This window comes from Eretmochelys imbricata, chromosome 11 (assembly GCF_965152235.1).
Source record: "Eretmochelys imbricata isolate rEreImb1 chromosome 11, rEreImb1.hap1, whole genome shotgun sequence".
NCBI classification, from domain to species: domain Eukaryota; kingdom Metazoa; phylum Chordata; order Testudines; family Cheloniidae; genus Eretmochelys; species Eretmochelys imbricata.
The window spans coordinates 1,694,100-1,711,137 of NC_135582.1; the positions used below are offsets into that span (position 1 = coordinate 1,694,100).

Consider the following 17,038-nt stretch of genomic DNA (forward strand, 5'->3'; position numbering starts at 1 on the left):
CTCAGCGAGTTAATCAGATCCCATAATCCTGTTGTGGAAATATCGGGCCTCCCTCCAAACAATAGAGACCGAGAATATTGTGGTTAAATTTCAACCAGCTGCCTCCCTGCTCTGTTTGATCCCCCCTCCCAGGGCGCGCTGGGGCATCTGGTATCAGCCCTGATGCAGGGGGAACAGGAATCTTCGCCTGCTCTGCTCCAGGAACCCCGCACACCTGCAGCCCCGAGCAAATAGAGCCCAGGAGTGGGGGGCCCTGCTTGGGCTGCAGGGCTCCCGGGTGGGGGGTGCCCGCTATGACGGGCTCAGGGCCCCTCCACGTGTGTTTTTTGACACCTGTCGAAGTCGCCCGGGTGGCCTGGGAGCCGGGGCCCCCAGAGCAGGGCTGGTTCCCGAAGTGGAGGGAGCCCTCCGGCCTCGCTCTCGTTGGCGGGGTGGGGGCAGCTGCCTACCGGGGCTCGCCCTCAGGGACAGGTGGAGCGGGACCCTCCCCTGCCGGTGGGGTGGGCTCCGACCAGCGGCGCTCTTGGCAGGGGGAGGAGGCTGCCGGCGGCCCATGGCAGGTTCCGCGGGGAGGCGGAGGGAGGGAGCTGGGAGGCTGGGACATGGGCAGGGTGCGGTCCTGGCGGTTCCCGATCCCGGATCTCTTCAATTTCCCCTCTCACTCGTGCCCTGGGAGTGGAGACAGCAGCGGCTCCGGCTCCAGCTCCAGCCCCTGCAGCCACCGCCGCCCTGACCACCAGGGCGCCAACCGCGGGGACTCCGGGCAGCCGGGCCCCGGCCCCGCAGCAGCCGCCCCGCTGCCAAAACAAACGGCCCTTCGCTATTTATTGGAGGCGGCCGGGCAGGAAAGCTCAGAGCAGGCGGCCAGCCCCAGGCGCCGGGCAGCAGCAGCGGGGCGCACGGCAGCACCTGCCCGGCACACGGCCACCTTTACGCACTGGATGGAGACCCCCCTGGGGCACGGCGAGCACCCCGGCCGAGCCTGAGGGGCTCCCGGGCTGAGGACCCCCCTGTCGCCCGCCTCCCCTCCCCGGCGGAGCTGCCCAGCGTCCCCACTGTCCCCGGACTTCCCTGCCATGAAGCTGGCCCGGCTCCTGCTGCTCCTGAGCGGATGCGCGCTGCTGCTGGCCCCGGCGGTGCGGGGGTGCGGGCCGGGCCGGGTGGTGGGCAGCCGCCGGCGGCCCCCCAGGAAGCTCATCCCGCTGGCTTACAAGCAGTTCAGCCCCAACGTGCCCGAGAAAACCCTGGGCGCCAGCGGCAGGTACGAGGGCAAGATCGCCCGGAACTCGGAGCGCTTTAAGGAGCTGACCCCTAACTACAACCCCGACATCATCTTCAAGGACGAAGAGAACACGGGAGCCGACCGCCTCATGACCCAGGTACGGGCCCAGCCCCTCCCCGGGCCATGCCAGGCTCCTGAACCCTCTGCGCCCTGCAGTCCTTCCTCTCCGGGGGAGCCCTGCTCTCTTCCTCCCCGCCCCCCCGGCTCCTGCCCTGATCCCTGCTTCAGCCATGCCGGGCTCCGGGGGACATTCCACATCCTGTCCGGGGGCCCCGGCTCAGGTGCTGGGAGGGAGGCCTGGAAGTGCCCCGCCGTGCGGGGTAGACCAATGGCCCGAGCAGATGCTTCCTCCCCGGATAGCTGCCCGCTGCGGTGACCCTCTGCTGCAGGCACCTGCCCTCCCGAAGGCCCCTCTCCAGTCAGATCCCCGATGCGCGGCGGGGGTCTCCTCTGTTCTCCCAGGCCCGGCTTCGTTTGTTTGCCCTCCGCTGCCCTCCTTCCCCCGAGCCCGGGGACCTTCCCCATGCAGTGACCGGCGGCGCGGGGCGGCAGCGTTGCAGGGGGCCCCAGGATCTGGAGGCGGAGAGGAGCTGCGGGGATCAGGGCGCGCGGCGCGGCTCTCCCATTCACCTGCCGGGCAGCGTGCGCTCTGGGTGTCCGGCTGCGGGCCCCGCGCCCGTCAGCCCCAGTCCGAGGCGCAGGAGGTGGCGAGTTCACAGCCGGCCCCCGGCAGCCACAAGATGCTCGGAGTCACGAGGGGCTTCCCGGGCGCAAGCTGCTGCCCCAGCCCGCTAGGAAGTTCCCGTCCCTGGAGGGAGTCGGGGGCGGATGCTGTGGAGGACCAGAGCGCTGGAGGGAGCGGGAGGGGGTGGGCAGTAGCATCCCCCTGCCTGCCCCGGGAGGCCCCCAGCTGGGCAATCCCTTGGCACTGGCTGGGGGTAGGGTTCAGTGTCTGAAATCTCCAGAGCCCTGGGACCCAGTGCTGTGGGGCGGGCAGTGGAGGGTGTCTTGGACCCAGTGCTGCAGTGGGGGGAGGGGGGGCAGTGGAGGGTGTCTTGGACCCAGTGCTGCAGGGGGAGGAGGGGGGCAGTGGAGGGTGTCTTGGACCCAGTGCTGCAGGGGGGGAGGGGGGCAGTGGAGGGTGTCTTGGACCCAGTGCTGCAGGGGGGGGAGGGGGGCAGTGGAGGGTGTCTTGGACCCAGTGCTGCAGTGGGGGGAGGGGGGCAGTGGAGGGTGTCTTGGACCCAGTGCTGCAGTGGTGGGAGGGGGGGCAGTGGAGGGTGTCTTGGACCCAGTGCTGCAGTGGGGGGAGGGGGGCAGTGGAGGGTGCCTGAGCCCCAGGGCTGGGGAGGCAGAGCTGCCAAAGCAGCGTAGAGAGCCTTCTCGGGCTGCAGAGGGACCAGGAAAGGGGGACGGCTGGGGCCACCCTTGTCAGCACCCACAGCACAGACTGACCCTTGGCTGCTCAGTGGTCGGGTCCTCTGTCCCCTCGGCTAGGGTCTGAGACCACAGCCGGGTCCCTGCTGGCGCTGCCCGCTGGGGACTGAGTGGAGCAGGTGGCTGCGTGGGCTCCGCAGGGCAGTAGGAGCCCCTTGTTGGCACGAGTGACTTGGGCCCACGGGGAGCAGAGCAGGAGCTGGTCGCTGGCTGCTTCCCACAAAGGCTCTGGGCACACCTGGGTGCCCAGCTCCACGGCGGGGCAGGCCTCTTTGACCAGGGCCTGAGAATGGGGCGAGGAGGGGAGGGCTCGGGTGTGACTGCCGCTGGCATGACACCGAGCACCGCGCCCCCCACCCGGCCTCTGTCCAGGGGCTGAGCACCCGGGAGGGCGGTGGAGGTGGGGGCAGTGCTTGCAGGGCTCCGTCCGCGTGACCGGCCCGCATTGCCCAGGGCGGCAAAGCAGAACCTCGCTCTCTCCACTGGGGAGCTGAATGTCCCCAGAGCCCTGGGCAGAGCTGCCTAGCAGGCACAGCTTTCACTCGGAGCAGGCAGCTCGCTGCGCAGCATTGGCCAAGCCCTCACCCTCTCCGTGCCTCAGTTTCCCCTGCCTCTGGGAGCTGGGGGGTTGCTGGTGGGGGGTGGGTTGATGTCTGGGGCGGAGTGTTTGGAAGTTACTGACCCTCGCCGGGCGTGGCCCAGTCTAACGTAGGGGACAATGGCCTGTCGTAAATTCCACCTGGAAGCCAGCAGAGGCGGCCTGGGACAGGGGAGGGTGGCTCCGGGACGAAGGTTACCCGGCGGCGTTTCGGTGTGGGCAAGGAGAATGCCTGCGGCTTTCAGGAATGCAGATAAGGAGCTTGGTCCCAGCCCTCTCTGCTGATTTACAGCCCAGGTGAATTTCCCAGCAGAGACTGGGTCCCAGGGCTGGAGGCCGGCGCTGGCTGCGCTGGGCCCGTGGGTTCCTGGCTGGCGGGGGAATGGCTTGCATGCCCTGGGCTGAACACAGGAGGCTGTGAAAGTGGAGGTTCGGTGGACTCCGGCCTTGGTGTGTGTGAGGACAGGAGAACTCCAGGAAGTGAGTGTCGGGCAGTCTGACATCACTGGGGACTGGATCCCTGGATAGGTCCCGCCCGGGACAGCCCCCTGCACTCCAAGCTGCTCCTGCCTGACCTGCTTGGACCTCTGCTGAGTCTGCCAGCCAGGGGCAGTTAGTGCCAGCTGGGGTGTGGGCTGGGAGCCCAAAGCACTTCACAGCTAGTAATGACTGTCACATGGGTCACTAATGCCAGTTGCTGGATCAAAGCCGGCACCCCCTAGAGGGGACAGGCCCCATATCCCATTCCCTGTCCCCCTGAGCCAGCCAGTCCCTGCCCTGGGGCCAGATCGGAGCCAGTGCACCCTAGAGGGGAAAGACCCAGTGCCCCATTCCACCCCTTTCCCCCTGCCCTCCCCCGAGCCAGCCAGTCTTCTGCTCTGGAGCCTGATCACAGCCAGCGTCCCCTAGAGGGGACAGGCCCCATGTCCCAACTGTGAGCCCTATTCCTGTCTCTCGCTGCACCACGCAGGGCAGAACCGGTCCCAAGTAATCCCAGGGTGTCACTCTTCTCGCCGTGTGTGTGGAGTGGCCAGCCCAATGGGGCTCTGACCAGAGCCTCTCGGTACCCCACAGCCCAGACATTACATCTGAAAGTGCCCTGCTGCCCTGAGGGCTGGATGCCCGCTGGCCTGGCCCTGGTGGGAGCCCAGTGGCCAAGATGTAGGGACACCTGGCTGGGGGAGCAGGGGGCTGCCAGCCAATCGCACCAGGACTCCCAGCACCCTTGGGGCAGCAGCCTTCCCAGTGCCCCCTGCGGGGGAGGGTGAAGGGAGAGATGCCCCTAGGGCCCCAGGCGGCTTGAGGTGCAGGCTCCACGCTGCCAGGATGGCTGGGAGGGGACGGGACCCACTCCCATGCAACCCCTCGCCTCACTGGCTTTTACTGCTGTTGACTCACCTCAGAACCTGTTTTCCCCAAGTCCAAGGGTCTGGGCGTCTGGGTGGTGCTGGGAGATGCTGGGGGGCGGGGAGGGCTGCTCCCCGCCTCCCCTTATCGGTTCATCTGCCTCAAGAATCTGCGTCTGTTTGCTCTGCGCTGGGCCTGCTGGCAGGCGCTGAGAGAAGGCCCCACCTTTCCCCTCCCACGGAGCCGGCCCCTCACCACCCTCGCTGGGCAGAGGAATTTCTCAGGTGCCCCCCCACGGTGCCATTTGGGCCAGCCTCATTGCCCAGCCCCACTGGCCTGCAGACCCAGTGTGCTGTCCCCTCCCGGCGGGCTCCTCACCCCCCACCCTGCATAGTGGGGCTGGCAGTGCCTGGACAGGCTGCCCTGCTGAGGAAATGCCACTGACTCCCCGCCCCCCACAACACAGGGACGGCAGGGCCTTGGTCCCCATCCAGGGTGGGGCTGCTGGCTGCCCTCCATGTGTGTGTGGTGTGGGGGGCTCAGCCTGGCCCTGCCATATTGGGGCTCCCGGTGGGAGTGGGTCCCGCCTGGCCTTGCTTGTGAGTGACTCCTCTGGGAGCTGAAGGTGCCAGGCGGGCACAGCATATGAGCCTGGTGCCAAACGCCCTGCGAGCAGGATCACCCTAGGGGAGGGGCACTCCCTCTCCAAGGCCCCGTTCAGCCCTCGGCCTCTGCTGGGACCATCAAGCTTGGCACAGAACTCAGCTGGGAGCCCTGAGCAGCTGGGCACGACGTCTGGTCAGTGCTGACAGGGCTGGTGCTGGCTCCTCGCCCTGGGGGAGCTGGTCCTTCATAGTGAGTGAACCTGCTTACCTGCCACGTGGGTCGGGGTCTCTCCGGGCATCTCCAAGCCGTGCTCTCCCTCTGGCCTCCCCCTACAGCTCTCCGAGCTCTGGAACCGCAGGGGCTGCATACCTGAGACAGGGCGTTGGATGCCACTCCTGCCTGAAACCAGCTGCTGTGTGAGGGCACCAGCCCCTCTGAGGGCCCAGGGCACCTGCTTAGGCTAGCAGCCTGTCTCCACAGCTGATGGCTCAGGGGGCAGCATTACCCTCCCCCCCACCTGTAATGTTCCTGGCTGGCTGTGCAGAATGGGAGGGCAGAACGTCCTGCAGCGTGAGACTGGATCCATCCTGTCGCTCGTGTCCTTAGCGTGCAGAGCTACTCACGCACTGCACAGCCATGACATTGCCCTCGCCGGCTCCCTCTTGTGGCAGAGAGTTCCACAGGCCAACTGGGCGCTGTGACTCCCCTGCCAGTGATTTCCTCGGGTGGCTGCTCATGGCACTGGGCAAACTGAACCCAGGGTGGGTTCTTGCTGTGCCCTTCCCAGCCATCACCACCCCAGGCAGTGATGCAAGCACCTGGCAGCCCTGCTCCAGTCCTGAGCCTGTCTCTGTGGCCAGCTCTGTGTGCAAGTCTCTGGGATCTCTCCCTCTCTCTCCCCGTCGTGATCTGAGTAGGTGGCTGCCACCTGTCGCCATGGCGGTGGCCTGGGTCGGCGGGCAGCCAGCTCTGCTCTCACTGAAGACCTGGCAACAGGCCAAGGCAGATCCCAGACTACATGTAGCCGTGTGGATGCTGGCCAGGCTGCAGCGTGCCCACTGGTACAGGGCATCCGGGCATGGAGGGATTTCTGTCTCCCCCACCCTGTGGGCACCTTTGCCCCCGCCCCACGATGGGGTGTACCTGAGCTGCACTGCCCTGGCCATGCCCTGCTTTCTGAGCTGGAGGCAGCCCGGTGCCGGGGAGCATCCCGTGCCCCGAAGGGGAGCGCCTGGCTGCGATCCCTGCCCCGTCCCCAGGCACTCGGCTGTGGGGCCTCTCTGGCACGGCAGTGACACCTGCTGGCTACAGCTGGGAATGGCAGAGCAGCACTTCGCTCCAGCCACCGGGACCTTCGCCCTCCCAGCTGCCCCCTGCACACCCCCTCCCTGGCGTGTGTCCACACAGCAGGGCCTGGGTGGCTGGGAGCTGCCCTAGGCTGGGGTGGGACAGGTTTGCTCCCTGGCCAGCGGCCGAAGCGAAAGCAGCTGGGGTCTGAGCCCCCTTCCCCTGACGCCTGCCCTGTGCAGCCATGTCCCCATCGCCTGGGACAGTGTGCCCCATGGATGGGGAAGTGCAATGCAGGGGGTGTGCCTGGGGCTGGGGAGGATTTCAGGTGACGCTAAACTGTGAGGAGCTGAGAATCCCATGGGGGACCCAGCAATCAGCAAGCATCTTTCTACCCATGCAGCACCTAGCACGGGGGGTCCTGACCCGTGACTCGGCTCCTCGGAGTGAGGGTCCTATGCAGCCAGGAGAAGGGGGAAATAACCTGACAGCCAGATGTGCACTGGGAGGAAGGGCTGAGAGAGGGGTGGGGAACAGGCCAGGAGCTTGCAGGGGATCTGTAAGCATAGGGGGCCTGGGCATGGTAGGGGCGGCTCTAATCTGCTGGGGGGATCCACCGCCGGGAAGAGGTGAACATGCCGTGTGTGCAGGCTTGGCAGGCCCATATGGGGCTCCAGTTACCCCAGCTTTGCTGGGCCCCACCCACTCCCATTGCACAGATGTTTAGGGGACCCCCTGAGCTCAGCGTCCTGCTGCAATTGTTCCCCCCTTTTCCTCTCATCTATCCTGTGGGTGTGTTTCTGTCTGTCCATCCCAGAGGAGCTGCTCCAAGGATGGGGTGGGAGGGAGGAAAGGAACAGCTGAGCTGGGGGCCATGTGCAGACTGAGCTGGGGCTTTGGGGCTGCATGCTGGGGGGTCGAGGGGCGTGACCGGGGCGATGGGATGAGGCTGGGGAGGGGCGTCCTGGCCGGATGCCGTTGTCTGCTGAGGGAAGGGGTCGGGGTCGGAGAGAGCGCAGTCATGGCGCGTGAAGCCCGGGGACCAGGGGGGCAGCCCTGCCTGATGCTGGGGTTTATGGGAGCCACCGCATGTGCACCCCCTGGCTTGGAGGATGTCAGGTGTAGCTAGGGCGGTGGGGGGGATCAGGGCTACTGTGGGCCCTCGAGGCAGAACAGCCTCCCCCTCCTGCCAGCTGCTGTGAGCTGGAGTCAAACCAGTGCCCGGGGGACTGGGCCCGTCCCTGCCTGGCTGCAGAGCTGAGCGGGCCCCGTGCCAGCCTCCCCGCCCGGCCAGGAGGGGTGTCTCTGGGGCTGGCTGGGCTGCATGGCCAGGGGGCTGAGGGGGACGCAGTGGCCCCACTCCCAGTCAGGCTGGTGGCACCCATGCCGTGGTGCCATGTCCCTGCGCAGCAAAGGGGAGGTGGTTCATGGGGACAACCCACCCCCCATGAATTGTGTTTGTTAAATTCCTTCCCTGTCTTATCTCTGGCTGGCCCCGACACTGAGACTGCACCCGGCAGTTGGGGAGCACGTGGGAGGGGGGCGGGGGGAAGGCAGAGAGGAACCTCTCTGGGGCAAAGGCCCCCTTCCCCCACCCCTTCCCTCTGCATCACAGCCCCCCCCCCAGCCCCACTGCATCAGGAAGGGCCCCCCAGCACTGTGGCCCCCCCTCACATTGCAGACTTTGCCTGTCACCCACCCTAGACCTGTGGATGGGGAGCCCCCAGCCCATACCTCCCATCCCTGCACTGACCCCATCAGCCCCTCCAGCAAACTCCCTTCTGCCTCTCCTGGGCCCTCCCCAGCCCAAGGGAGATGTCATGGCCAGAGCAGCTGCAGGGTGGGGCCTCCTGGTTTGGGAGGGGCAGGGGGGGCCTGGGAGAGCCCCAGGGAGAGAACTCAGTGCCAGGCTCTGAATGCCCGGCGGTGATGCCCTGTCCAGCCTTTCCCCACTGGGGACCCCGAGCTGGGTTTGGAGCTTCCTGAGCTCACAACTGAGGTGAGAGTAGAAGCCTCAGCTGCAGCCTTGGAATGTCTCACAATTATCATCACATGGCTATTCTTCACCCTCCATCCTCCTGCGGGGCAGCCCAGGGCCGAGCTAGCAGGGGCTGTGGGTCGGGAGTGAGGGGCACCGGCAGAGCTATGAGGGGGAGCCCAGGGCTGGGCTAGAAGGGGCTGCGGGTCGGGAGTAAGGGGCACTGGCAGAGCTGGGGGGAGCCCAGAGCCGGGCTAGCAGGGGCTGCGGGTCAGGAGTAAGGGGCACTGGGCTAGCAGGGGGCTGCGGGTCGGCAGTGAGGGGCACCGGCAGAGCTGGGAGGAGCCCAGGGCCGGGCTAGCAGGGGCTGCGGGTCGGCAGTGAGGGGCACCTGCAGAGCTGGGGGGAGCCCAGGGCTGGGCTAGCAGGGGCTGCGGGTCGGGAGTGAGGGGCACCTGCAGAGCTGGGGGGAGCCCAGGGCTGGGCTGGCAGGGGCTGCGGGTCGGGAGTGAGGGGCACCTGCAGAGCTGGGGGGAGCCCAGGGCTGGGCTAGCAGGGGCTGCGGGTCGGCAGTGAGGGGCACCTGCAGAGCTGGGGGGAGCCCAGGGCTGGGCTAGCAGGGGGCTGCGGGTCGGGAGTGAGGGGCACCGGCAGAGCTGGGGGGAGTCCAGGGCTGGCATAGCAGGCCGCTGTGGGTCGGGAGTGAGGGGTTGCCTCAGGTCCGGCAAGTTGGGGGTTTCTCATGCTGCTGATATTGGCTCTAGCGGTTCAGGGATGACAGACCAAGCTCCCCCCCAGGTCACCCAGTTGGACTGAACCCCGGCCCGGCCCTCCCAGTTCGCGGCCTGGGTTCTGGGGGTGCATCTGTCTCCAAACCCTTCCTTGCACTGATCCCTGTTCCTGGTGGGAGCAGGGGCTCCGGGTGCCTGGGGGAGGGGCGGCAGTGGGGGAGGGGGATACAGAGGGCTCGGACATGGGGCTATGGGCTGGCACTAAAGTCACACCCCCAGGCTGTAGAACCAGCAGGAGCACGTTCCTCCCTGGCTGGGTTGGGGGCTGCCCTGGGGCCGCGTTTCCCTGGGGGTCGGGGGCTGGAGGAGGGGCTGTCCTGGGGCTGGGGGCGGAGTGTGGGGAAGGGCCATCCCTGGGGTCTGCGGTGCCCATGTTTGGGATGGTTTTTCGCTGGGGGCTCTGATCTGACCAGGAGACTCCCTCAGACCTTAGCCATCAGTGCAGCTCCATCCCTGTCCTCCTGGGGGCGCCCTCCCCCGGCTCTGCAGGGCACCCACCCTGGCTACGGAGGGAGCCGCTGGAGAGCGTCTCCAGCCTCCCCCTCCCCCAGCACTGGGGCAGTGAGAGTGAGAACCGCCCCCCTTGGGGGCTGGGAGGGGGCTGTGGGGCTTGGTTCTAACCCCCCAGGCTAGCAGTGACCCAACAGCCTTGCCAGCTGCCGGGAGGCCGGGGTGAGGGTCTGCCGGGTCTCAGCCCAGCGCCCCATGAGTCAGTGCCCACCTCACCAAACCCATGGGCACCAGCTGGGCCCCTCACTGCCAGGCCCAGCAGAGGGTTGCCCAGACTGCGCCCGGGCCCCTGCGGGGCGGGTGTGAGGGGGAAGTGACTGCAGGGCTCAGCTCCTGCCGACTCCGTGGCTCCCCGTGCGGCCCTGGCCCTGCCGGTCAGGGAAGGGGTCTGCCAGCCTCGCCCCCCGTGGACGGGGGAGCGATTGCCAGGGGTGTGGCGTGGACGTGGCACCCCGGGGCAGTGCGGGTCGTGCCCAGAGGCTGTGGGGCTGCTGAAGGGAGCCTGGCCTGTATGGGCACGCGGGAGCAGCTCCGGGCGGCGTGTGGCACCGGCCCAGGCCATGGGTGGGGGCGCCGGGGAGGGGCGGGGAAGGCGTCGCACCAGGGTTGGAGGTGACGAAAGACGCGAAGGCGTCATGGCGGGAGAGGCAAAGTACCGGCATGGCTCTGAATCTGGCCAGGAGCCAGAGAGCAAAGCGGGGGCTGAAAGGGTCAGTTTGCATCGGGGCCAAAGGCTACTCGCGGCCACGGGTGGGTTGCTCGAGGCAGCAGCGAGCTGGGAAGGGGGACAGGTGTGTGCGGCTATGCCAGACGAGTTCGATTAACGTGAGGCACTTCAGGGAGCCCCGAAGAAGCTGGGGGGATGGGGCCCACGGCGGCCGGTGAAACAGTCCCGTGTATTCTGGGGGTGGGTGTAAACGATTCACACACTCGCGGGGTCTGATTCCCTGGATCCCCCAGGAAAGACCTGCGTCCAGTCGCTGTGTGCGGCACTGCTTGCCCGTCCCCCTGGGGGCATGGCCCCGCCACAGGGGTCTCGGGAGGGTGACGAGAACGGCCCAGGCCGCCTAGGGAGGCTGCCGGCTGCAGAGCGGGGGCTGTGATGGGGCGGGGAGGGGCTGGATTTACAGGGCGCGGGGGGAGGGGTAGCTAGGTGCACTCTGTATGGGGCATGGGGGATCCCCACACGCAGCAGGGGGCAGCAGAGGGCTGGCTTTTCAGTATGGGGCAGAGGGAGGGGGAACCCCCCAGCAGGGGTCGGGTCCGGCTGCCCCATGTACAGCCTGTTTGGCTCCCAGCAATGTCCTGGGGGTGCAGGGTAACAGGCTGATAAACCCTAACCCCCCCACTCTGTCCTGCCCCCCGGTCTGTCCTGCCTCTCCCCCTGTCTTGCCGCCCCCGCTCTGTCCTGCCCCCCGCTTTGTCCTGCCCCTGCTTTGTGCTGCCCCACTCCCCACTCTGTGCTGCCCCCTCCCGGCTCTGCACTAATTCTGCCCCCTGCCCGCAGCGCTGCAAGGACCGCCTGAACTCCCTGGCCATCTCGGTGATGAACCAGTGGCCGGGGGTGAAGCTGCGGGTGACCGAGGGCTGGGACGAGGACGGGCACCACTCGGAGGAGTCGCTGCACTACGAGGGCCGAGCCGTGGACATCACCACCTCCGACCGGGACCGCAACAAGTACGGGCTGCTGGCGCGCCTGGCCGTGGAGGCTGGCTTCGACTGGGTCTACTACGAGTCCAAGGCCCACATCCACTGCTCCGTCAAGTCAGGTGGGGCGGGCGGGGCAGGGCGCTGCTCGCACGTGTGGCCATGGGACCCGGGAGCTGGGGGCAACTGCTTGGCTGGACCAGCCTGGCCCCACTACCCCGCAGCCCCTGGTCCCCTCCCTTGCCCACCTCCACTCCAGTGCCCCCACCCACCTTGCCCTTGCCTACTCCATCTCAGCCTCCTGCCCGCCCTGCCCCACACCCCCAGCTGTCCTGCCCACCCTGCCCCCACCAAACTCCCCCCAGCTGTTCCATCACTCTGCTTGCACCGCACCCGCTCCCCCACCATGCTGTCCTACCCAGCGTACCCTCGCCCTAGGCTGCAACCCCACCTTAGTCCCCCTCGCCACCATCCCATCCCCTCCTGAACCCCCAACCCATCCAGCGCCATCTCCCCCCCCACATGCCACCTCAGGCTCTGCTCACGCCCCTGCCCCCGCTTCCTCTGCCCAAACATCAGAGCCACATGGCACCTCACCTGCCCCCCCATCTTTGAGTCTCCCCCATCCCGTCTCCCCTGCTCCCCCTCCCCATCCTGTGCTGGGAAGACAGCGGCTCCATGGCTGTGGGGAGATGGGAGGCAGGGGCTGGTTGCTCTGGGGTGAGAACGAACAGCTCGGGGTAGAGCTCAGACACGGCATCTTGAAACATCCCAGCTTGGCAATGTCTGCTCAGGGGGAGCCTAGGGCTGGGCTGGCAGGGGTTGCGGGTCGGGAGTGAGGGGCACTGGCAGGACTGGGGGGAGCCCAGGGCTGGGCTGGCAGGGGCTGCGAGTCGGGAGTGAGGGGCACCGGCAGAGCTGGGGGGAGCCTAGGGCTGGGCTGGCAGGGGCTGCGGGTCGGGAGTGAGGGGCACCGGCAGAGCTGGGGGGAGCCTAGAGCTGGGCTAGCAGGGGGCTGCGGGTCGGGAGTGAGGGGCACCGGCAGGACTGGGGGGAGCCCAGGGCTGGGCTGGCAGGGGCTGCGGGTCGGGAGTGAGGGGCACCGGCAGAGCTGGGGGGAGCCTAGGGCTGGGCTGGCAGGGGTTGCGGGTCGGGAGTGAGGGGTCAGGCTGTGTTTGGGATTGAGGCGTCATCACCTGCTTTGTCTGTTGCCGTTGGCTTGGGGTGCGAGCGCCCGTCCCACCCAGACAGGAGCGCACAGGACTGGGAGGCCCTGCTGGGGGGCCCTGCTCTCGCGGGATCCCTGCCCCTGCTCTGTGAGGGCTGCTGGGGCTCCCCACCACTGGAGCTGGGCTGGGGGGACCCTCACTCCGGCACGACTCGGGGTGAATTCTGGGCAGGAGCCGATTGTCCCGTCAAATCCTCGCCGGGAGCCTGTCCCTGAGCCCTGAGGGCCTGGGCACGGCGCGGCCGCCTGGCCACGGGACCCGCCCGGGCGGCAGGGCCAGGGCCTGGCTCCAGCTCCCCGGGCCCTGGCAGCCCGGCGGGCAGCGAGGGGTCTGTGGTGCACGGAGCGCAGTTCCGATGCCTCCCAGCAGAGACCCCCGGATAATTCCCGTCCCGCAGCACCCCCAGGACGTGCCCCTCGAGAGGAGGCGGGTTCGGGCCGAGCGGGCGGGCGTTGACCGTGGCCTCTTCTCGCTGTGCTTTGCCCAGTAGCGTGATGGGAGGCGCCCTGGGCACGCCCAGCCTCGGGGCTCTGGCCGCTGGGCAGGAAGCGTTTGCTAGGCCCCGGCTCCCCCCGCGCGGGGCCCGTCCTGATGCCTTGGCCTGGATCCATCAGCCTCGCCTGCTCGGACACAGCCTGGGCCCCCGCGCTGACCGGCTGCCCCGGCCCAGGCCAGGATGGGCGCGACCGGGACCAGGAGCGAGCCGTGCTGGAGAGAGGACAGAGCAGGGCAGGGCCCCCGGACAATGGAGGAAGCTGGCAGCTGGGCACCGAGTGGCCCTGGCTAGGGAGCTCCAGTGTGCGGCTGCTGCGCCCCTGGGCTCCAGGCCTCCTGCCACGATCTTTGGGGACCCCCCCCCGTGTCTGCCACGCCACTGGGAGCACGTGGTGCGTGGCTGGGACCGGGCGCGGGCTGCGGGGGGGGCTGCTCCCCATCCTCAGCTCTGCACGTCGGGGGCAGCTGGCCTGCCCCATGCCGGGGAATAAACCCATTTTATTTTTGTACCATGGCCACGGGGACCCTTCTGTGTATCATGCCCACCCCCACCATCACCACATCTGTTCCTCCCCCCGGCCTGCCCCGAACACCCCCCATCACCTCCCCTTTGCCCCCGCAAACACCCCCCCCCGAGTGTCCCCTCACCTGCCCCCACCTGCTCTGTCCCCCCCACCTGCCCGAACACCCCCCATCACCTCCCCTCTGCCCCGCCCCAAATGCCTGCCCTCCATGTCTGCCCCAGTGACCCCTGCTCCTCTGTGGCCCCCCGCACCCCCCGGCCTGGCTCTTTTGTGCCCATCCCGATGGGCTGGGGGAGTCTCTCTATCAGGAAGGATCAGGGCCGGCAGGTTGTGCCAGAGCTTGGCCTGGGCCAGTGTTAATGTGCCCAGGTTCGGGGCTCTGCCCCAGGGACTGTCCCTGGCCGGATCCATCCCCCTGCCGGGGCTTTCTCCCCCTATTTGGTTTAAATTCTCCCCACTGGTTCCCCCCCCCATTGGCACTGAGCCAGGCCAGGCAGCGTCACTCTCTGCCTGTGGCCAGGCTCTGAACCCCCTGTGGGGCTGGTGCTGGTGCTGAGGGGCCTGGGCAGGATTGGGGGGCGGCTCCCAGGGGCACCTTCGGGGGCTGAATCTGCAACTGTGGGAAATAAAAGGATTTGCTCCGGAGTTTGATGCTTTTCTCAATCAGCCTCCAGCCCAGGGTGGGGCCCCAGCAAGTGGGGCCAGGCCCCCCCATGGCTCCCATTCTCCCTCTGCTGGCCTGGGGGGAGTGCCAGGGGGAGCCTGCCCAGGAAGGGAGCCGGGGGGGGGGTCTGCAAGTGGCAGGGAAGTGGGGGGCAGGAGGCCATATCTGGATGAGGGTGTCACATGGGGGCGGGAGTTTGAGTGGGGCTGTGTGGGGCGGAGGGGCAGGAGGAGCTGGGGAGGGGCTGTGCAGGGGGACAGGAGGAGTGGGGGAGGTGTGGGTGAAAGGGAAGAGAGAAGGTTGGGGGGTGCTGAGGGGTGGGAGCAGGTGAGGGGCAGGCGGTGGGAAGGGAACAGGGGTGAGAGAAAGCCCTGTACACCCAGCCTTTGGACCCCCCAGTGCTCACCCCCCTGGGCACCCAACCCTTGGACCCCCCTCCCAGTGCCCACCTGCCCACCACCCTGGGCGCCCAGCCCCCTGGAGCTCAGCATGGGGGGTGGGGTGGCCAGCTTGTCAGTGCTCCAGCCCCCCACTTTGGCAGGTGCTGCACTGGAGATAGGCCAGCTCCCGGGGATGTTCCCCCCCAAACCCCTTCCCTGCCCCCTCTGGGATGTTACCCCCCAAACCCTCCTGCTCCACGCTCCCTGCCCCCTCCAGGGTTTGGTGACTAACCACCCCCCCCAGCACCCGTGGGCCAGCCAGTCTTGTGGGCACAGGCTGGGGCGAACTCACCCGGGGATTGGCATTGGGGGCACCAGCCCGGTAACACCCCCCTTGCCTGCCCGGGGTCCAGCTGGCAGGAGCTGCAGACAGTCCCACCCCCAGCCGGCTGCCCAGTGCAGCGGGTCTGGCTCCGGCCCCCAAGCCGGCTGGCCAGGCCTGGAGCAGGTTTCTGGCTGTGAGGGCAGATGGGCGACAGGCCCCACAGGGCCAGTGGGAGACCTGCTGACCCCCCACACACACACACCCGCTAGCAACAGAGCCCTACAGATTGGGGGCTCGGTTACAGCCCCACCCCCACCCCATGCTCAGTGCTCCTCGGGGCGTGCCTGGAACCCCCCAGCTGGGGGGGATGCGGCTGCAGGTGGGGGTGGGGGATGGGATACAAATGGAGGCAGGATGGGATTGTGAGCTGGGGGCAGTGGGTAGGTTACTGAGTGTTTTCAAGCTGGGGTGTGGAGGGGGTGAAGGGTCCTGGGGCGCGTGGGGGGCAGTGCAGAATATTGCCCTTACAGGAAGTGTGGGGTAAATTGGGGGGGTTGCACTCTGGCTCTGGCTGTTGGGTTGAGGCAGGTCCCACCCCAGAGGCAGCCACATGTCAGCACTGGGGTGGGTGGTCTCCCTGTATAAACAGACCCTACGCCCCACCCCAGAGGTGGCTGCATTGCCCGCCAGGTCAGGGATCCGCAGGGTAACCGCCCTGTCCTCTCTCGTTCCCCCTAGAGCATTCGGCGGCAGCGAAGACGGGTGGCTGCTTCCCTGCCCGGGCCCTGGCGACGCTGGAGAGTGGGGCGAGGACCCCGCTGTGGGCGCTGCGCCCGGGGCAGCGGGTGCTGGCTATGGACGAGCAGGGCCGGGCCACCTACAGCGACTTCCTGGCCTTCCTGGACAAGGAGGCGTCGGCGCCCACCACCTTCCACGTGATCGAGACCCAGGAGCCGCCCCGTCGACTGGCCCTGACCCCTGCCCACTTGCTGTTCGTGGCCGAGAACTCCACGGCGCCCGCTGCCCGCTTCCAGGCCGCCTTCGCCAGCCACGTGCGGCCCGGGCACTACGTGCTGGTGGCAGAGGTGGGGATGAGCCTGCGGCCGGCCAGGGTGGTGGATGTCTCCACCCAGACAGACTTCGGGGCCTACGCCCCCCTCACCCGTCACGGGACCCTGGTGGTGGACGATGTGGTGGCCTCCTGCTTCGCCCTGGTGCAGGAGCAGTGGCTGGCGCAGCTGGCGTTCTGGCCGCTCCGGCTGTACCATAGCCTGGCGGGCGGGCACAGGACGCAGCCGGAGGGCGTGCACTGGTACTCGGGGCTGCTGTACCACCTGGGCCGGCTGCTGCTGGCCCCGGAGAGCTTCCACCCGCTGGGGACGGCCCAGTTCGAGAGCTGAGGGCTGCCGGGGAGAGGAGAGGGACGGGCGGAGGGGTGGCCATTGGGCCGCTCTGCTGGGAGCAGCGCCCGGGGCAGCTGCCTGGGAAGAGGAGCCATCCATGCTCTGAATGCCGCCTGCCCTAGGAAGCGGGGCCGGCTGAGCCCGCGCAGGGCCCGGCCAGAGTGGGCAGGGAGGCTGGGGCACGTCCTCCCCTGGGCCCGGGTCCCGTGTGCCAGCGAGGCTGGGCACCACCACGGACAGACCCCTGCGGAGCCACCAGCCTGGGGCTGGGGGACCCGTCTCATGTCCCCAGCTACCCCAGCTGCTCCGGGAGGCCTGGACCTGTGGGGCCCGGACGCCAGTCTCCCCCGTCTGCTGCTGGCGCCAGGGCTGCCCCGGCTCCCTGCCAGCCTGGGCTCTGCCAACCAGCCCAGGGCCCCGGGACGGGGGCTGTTGGGGGGGTGCCCCCAGATGAATCTACATGCTGCTATTTTTGTGCGTGAGGCGAGTTCCAGGGACGGTGGTGAAGGGGGAGGGGCCAGGCGGGAGCCCCCCA

General features: G+C 68.2%; 1 protein-coding gene across 1 annotated transcript; it reads left to right on the plus strand.

The window, feature by feature from the left end:
• The first annotated feature begins 1,076 nt into the window (after positions 1-1,076).
• IHH (Indian hedgehog signaling molecule) lies at positions 1,077-16,500 on the plus strand. The gene is made up of 3 exons (XM_077830103.1): positions 1,077-1,379; positions 11,344-11,605; positions 15,839-16,500. The coding sequence occupies exons 1-3, from the start codon at positions 1,077-1,079 to the stop codon at positions 16,498-16,500; spliced, it is 1,227 nt and encodes a 408-aa protein (XP_077686229.1).
• Positions 16,501-17,038: the final 538 nt, after the last annotated feature.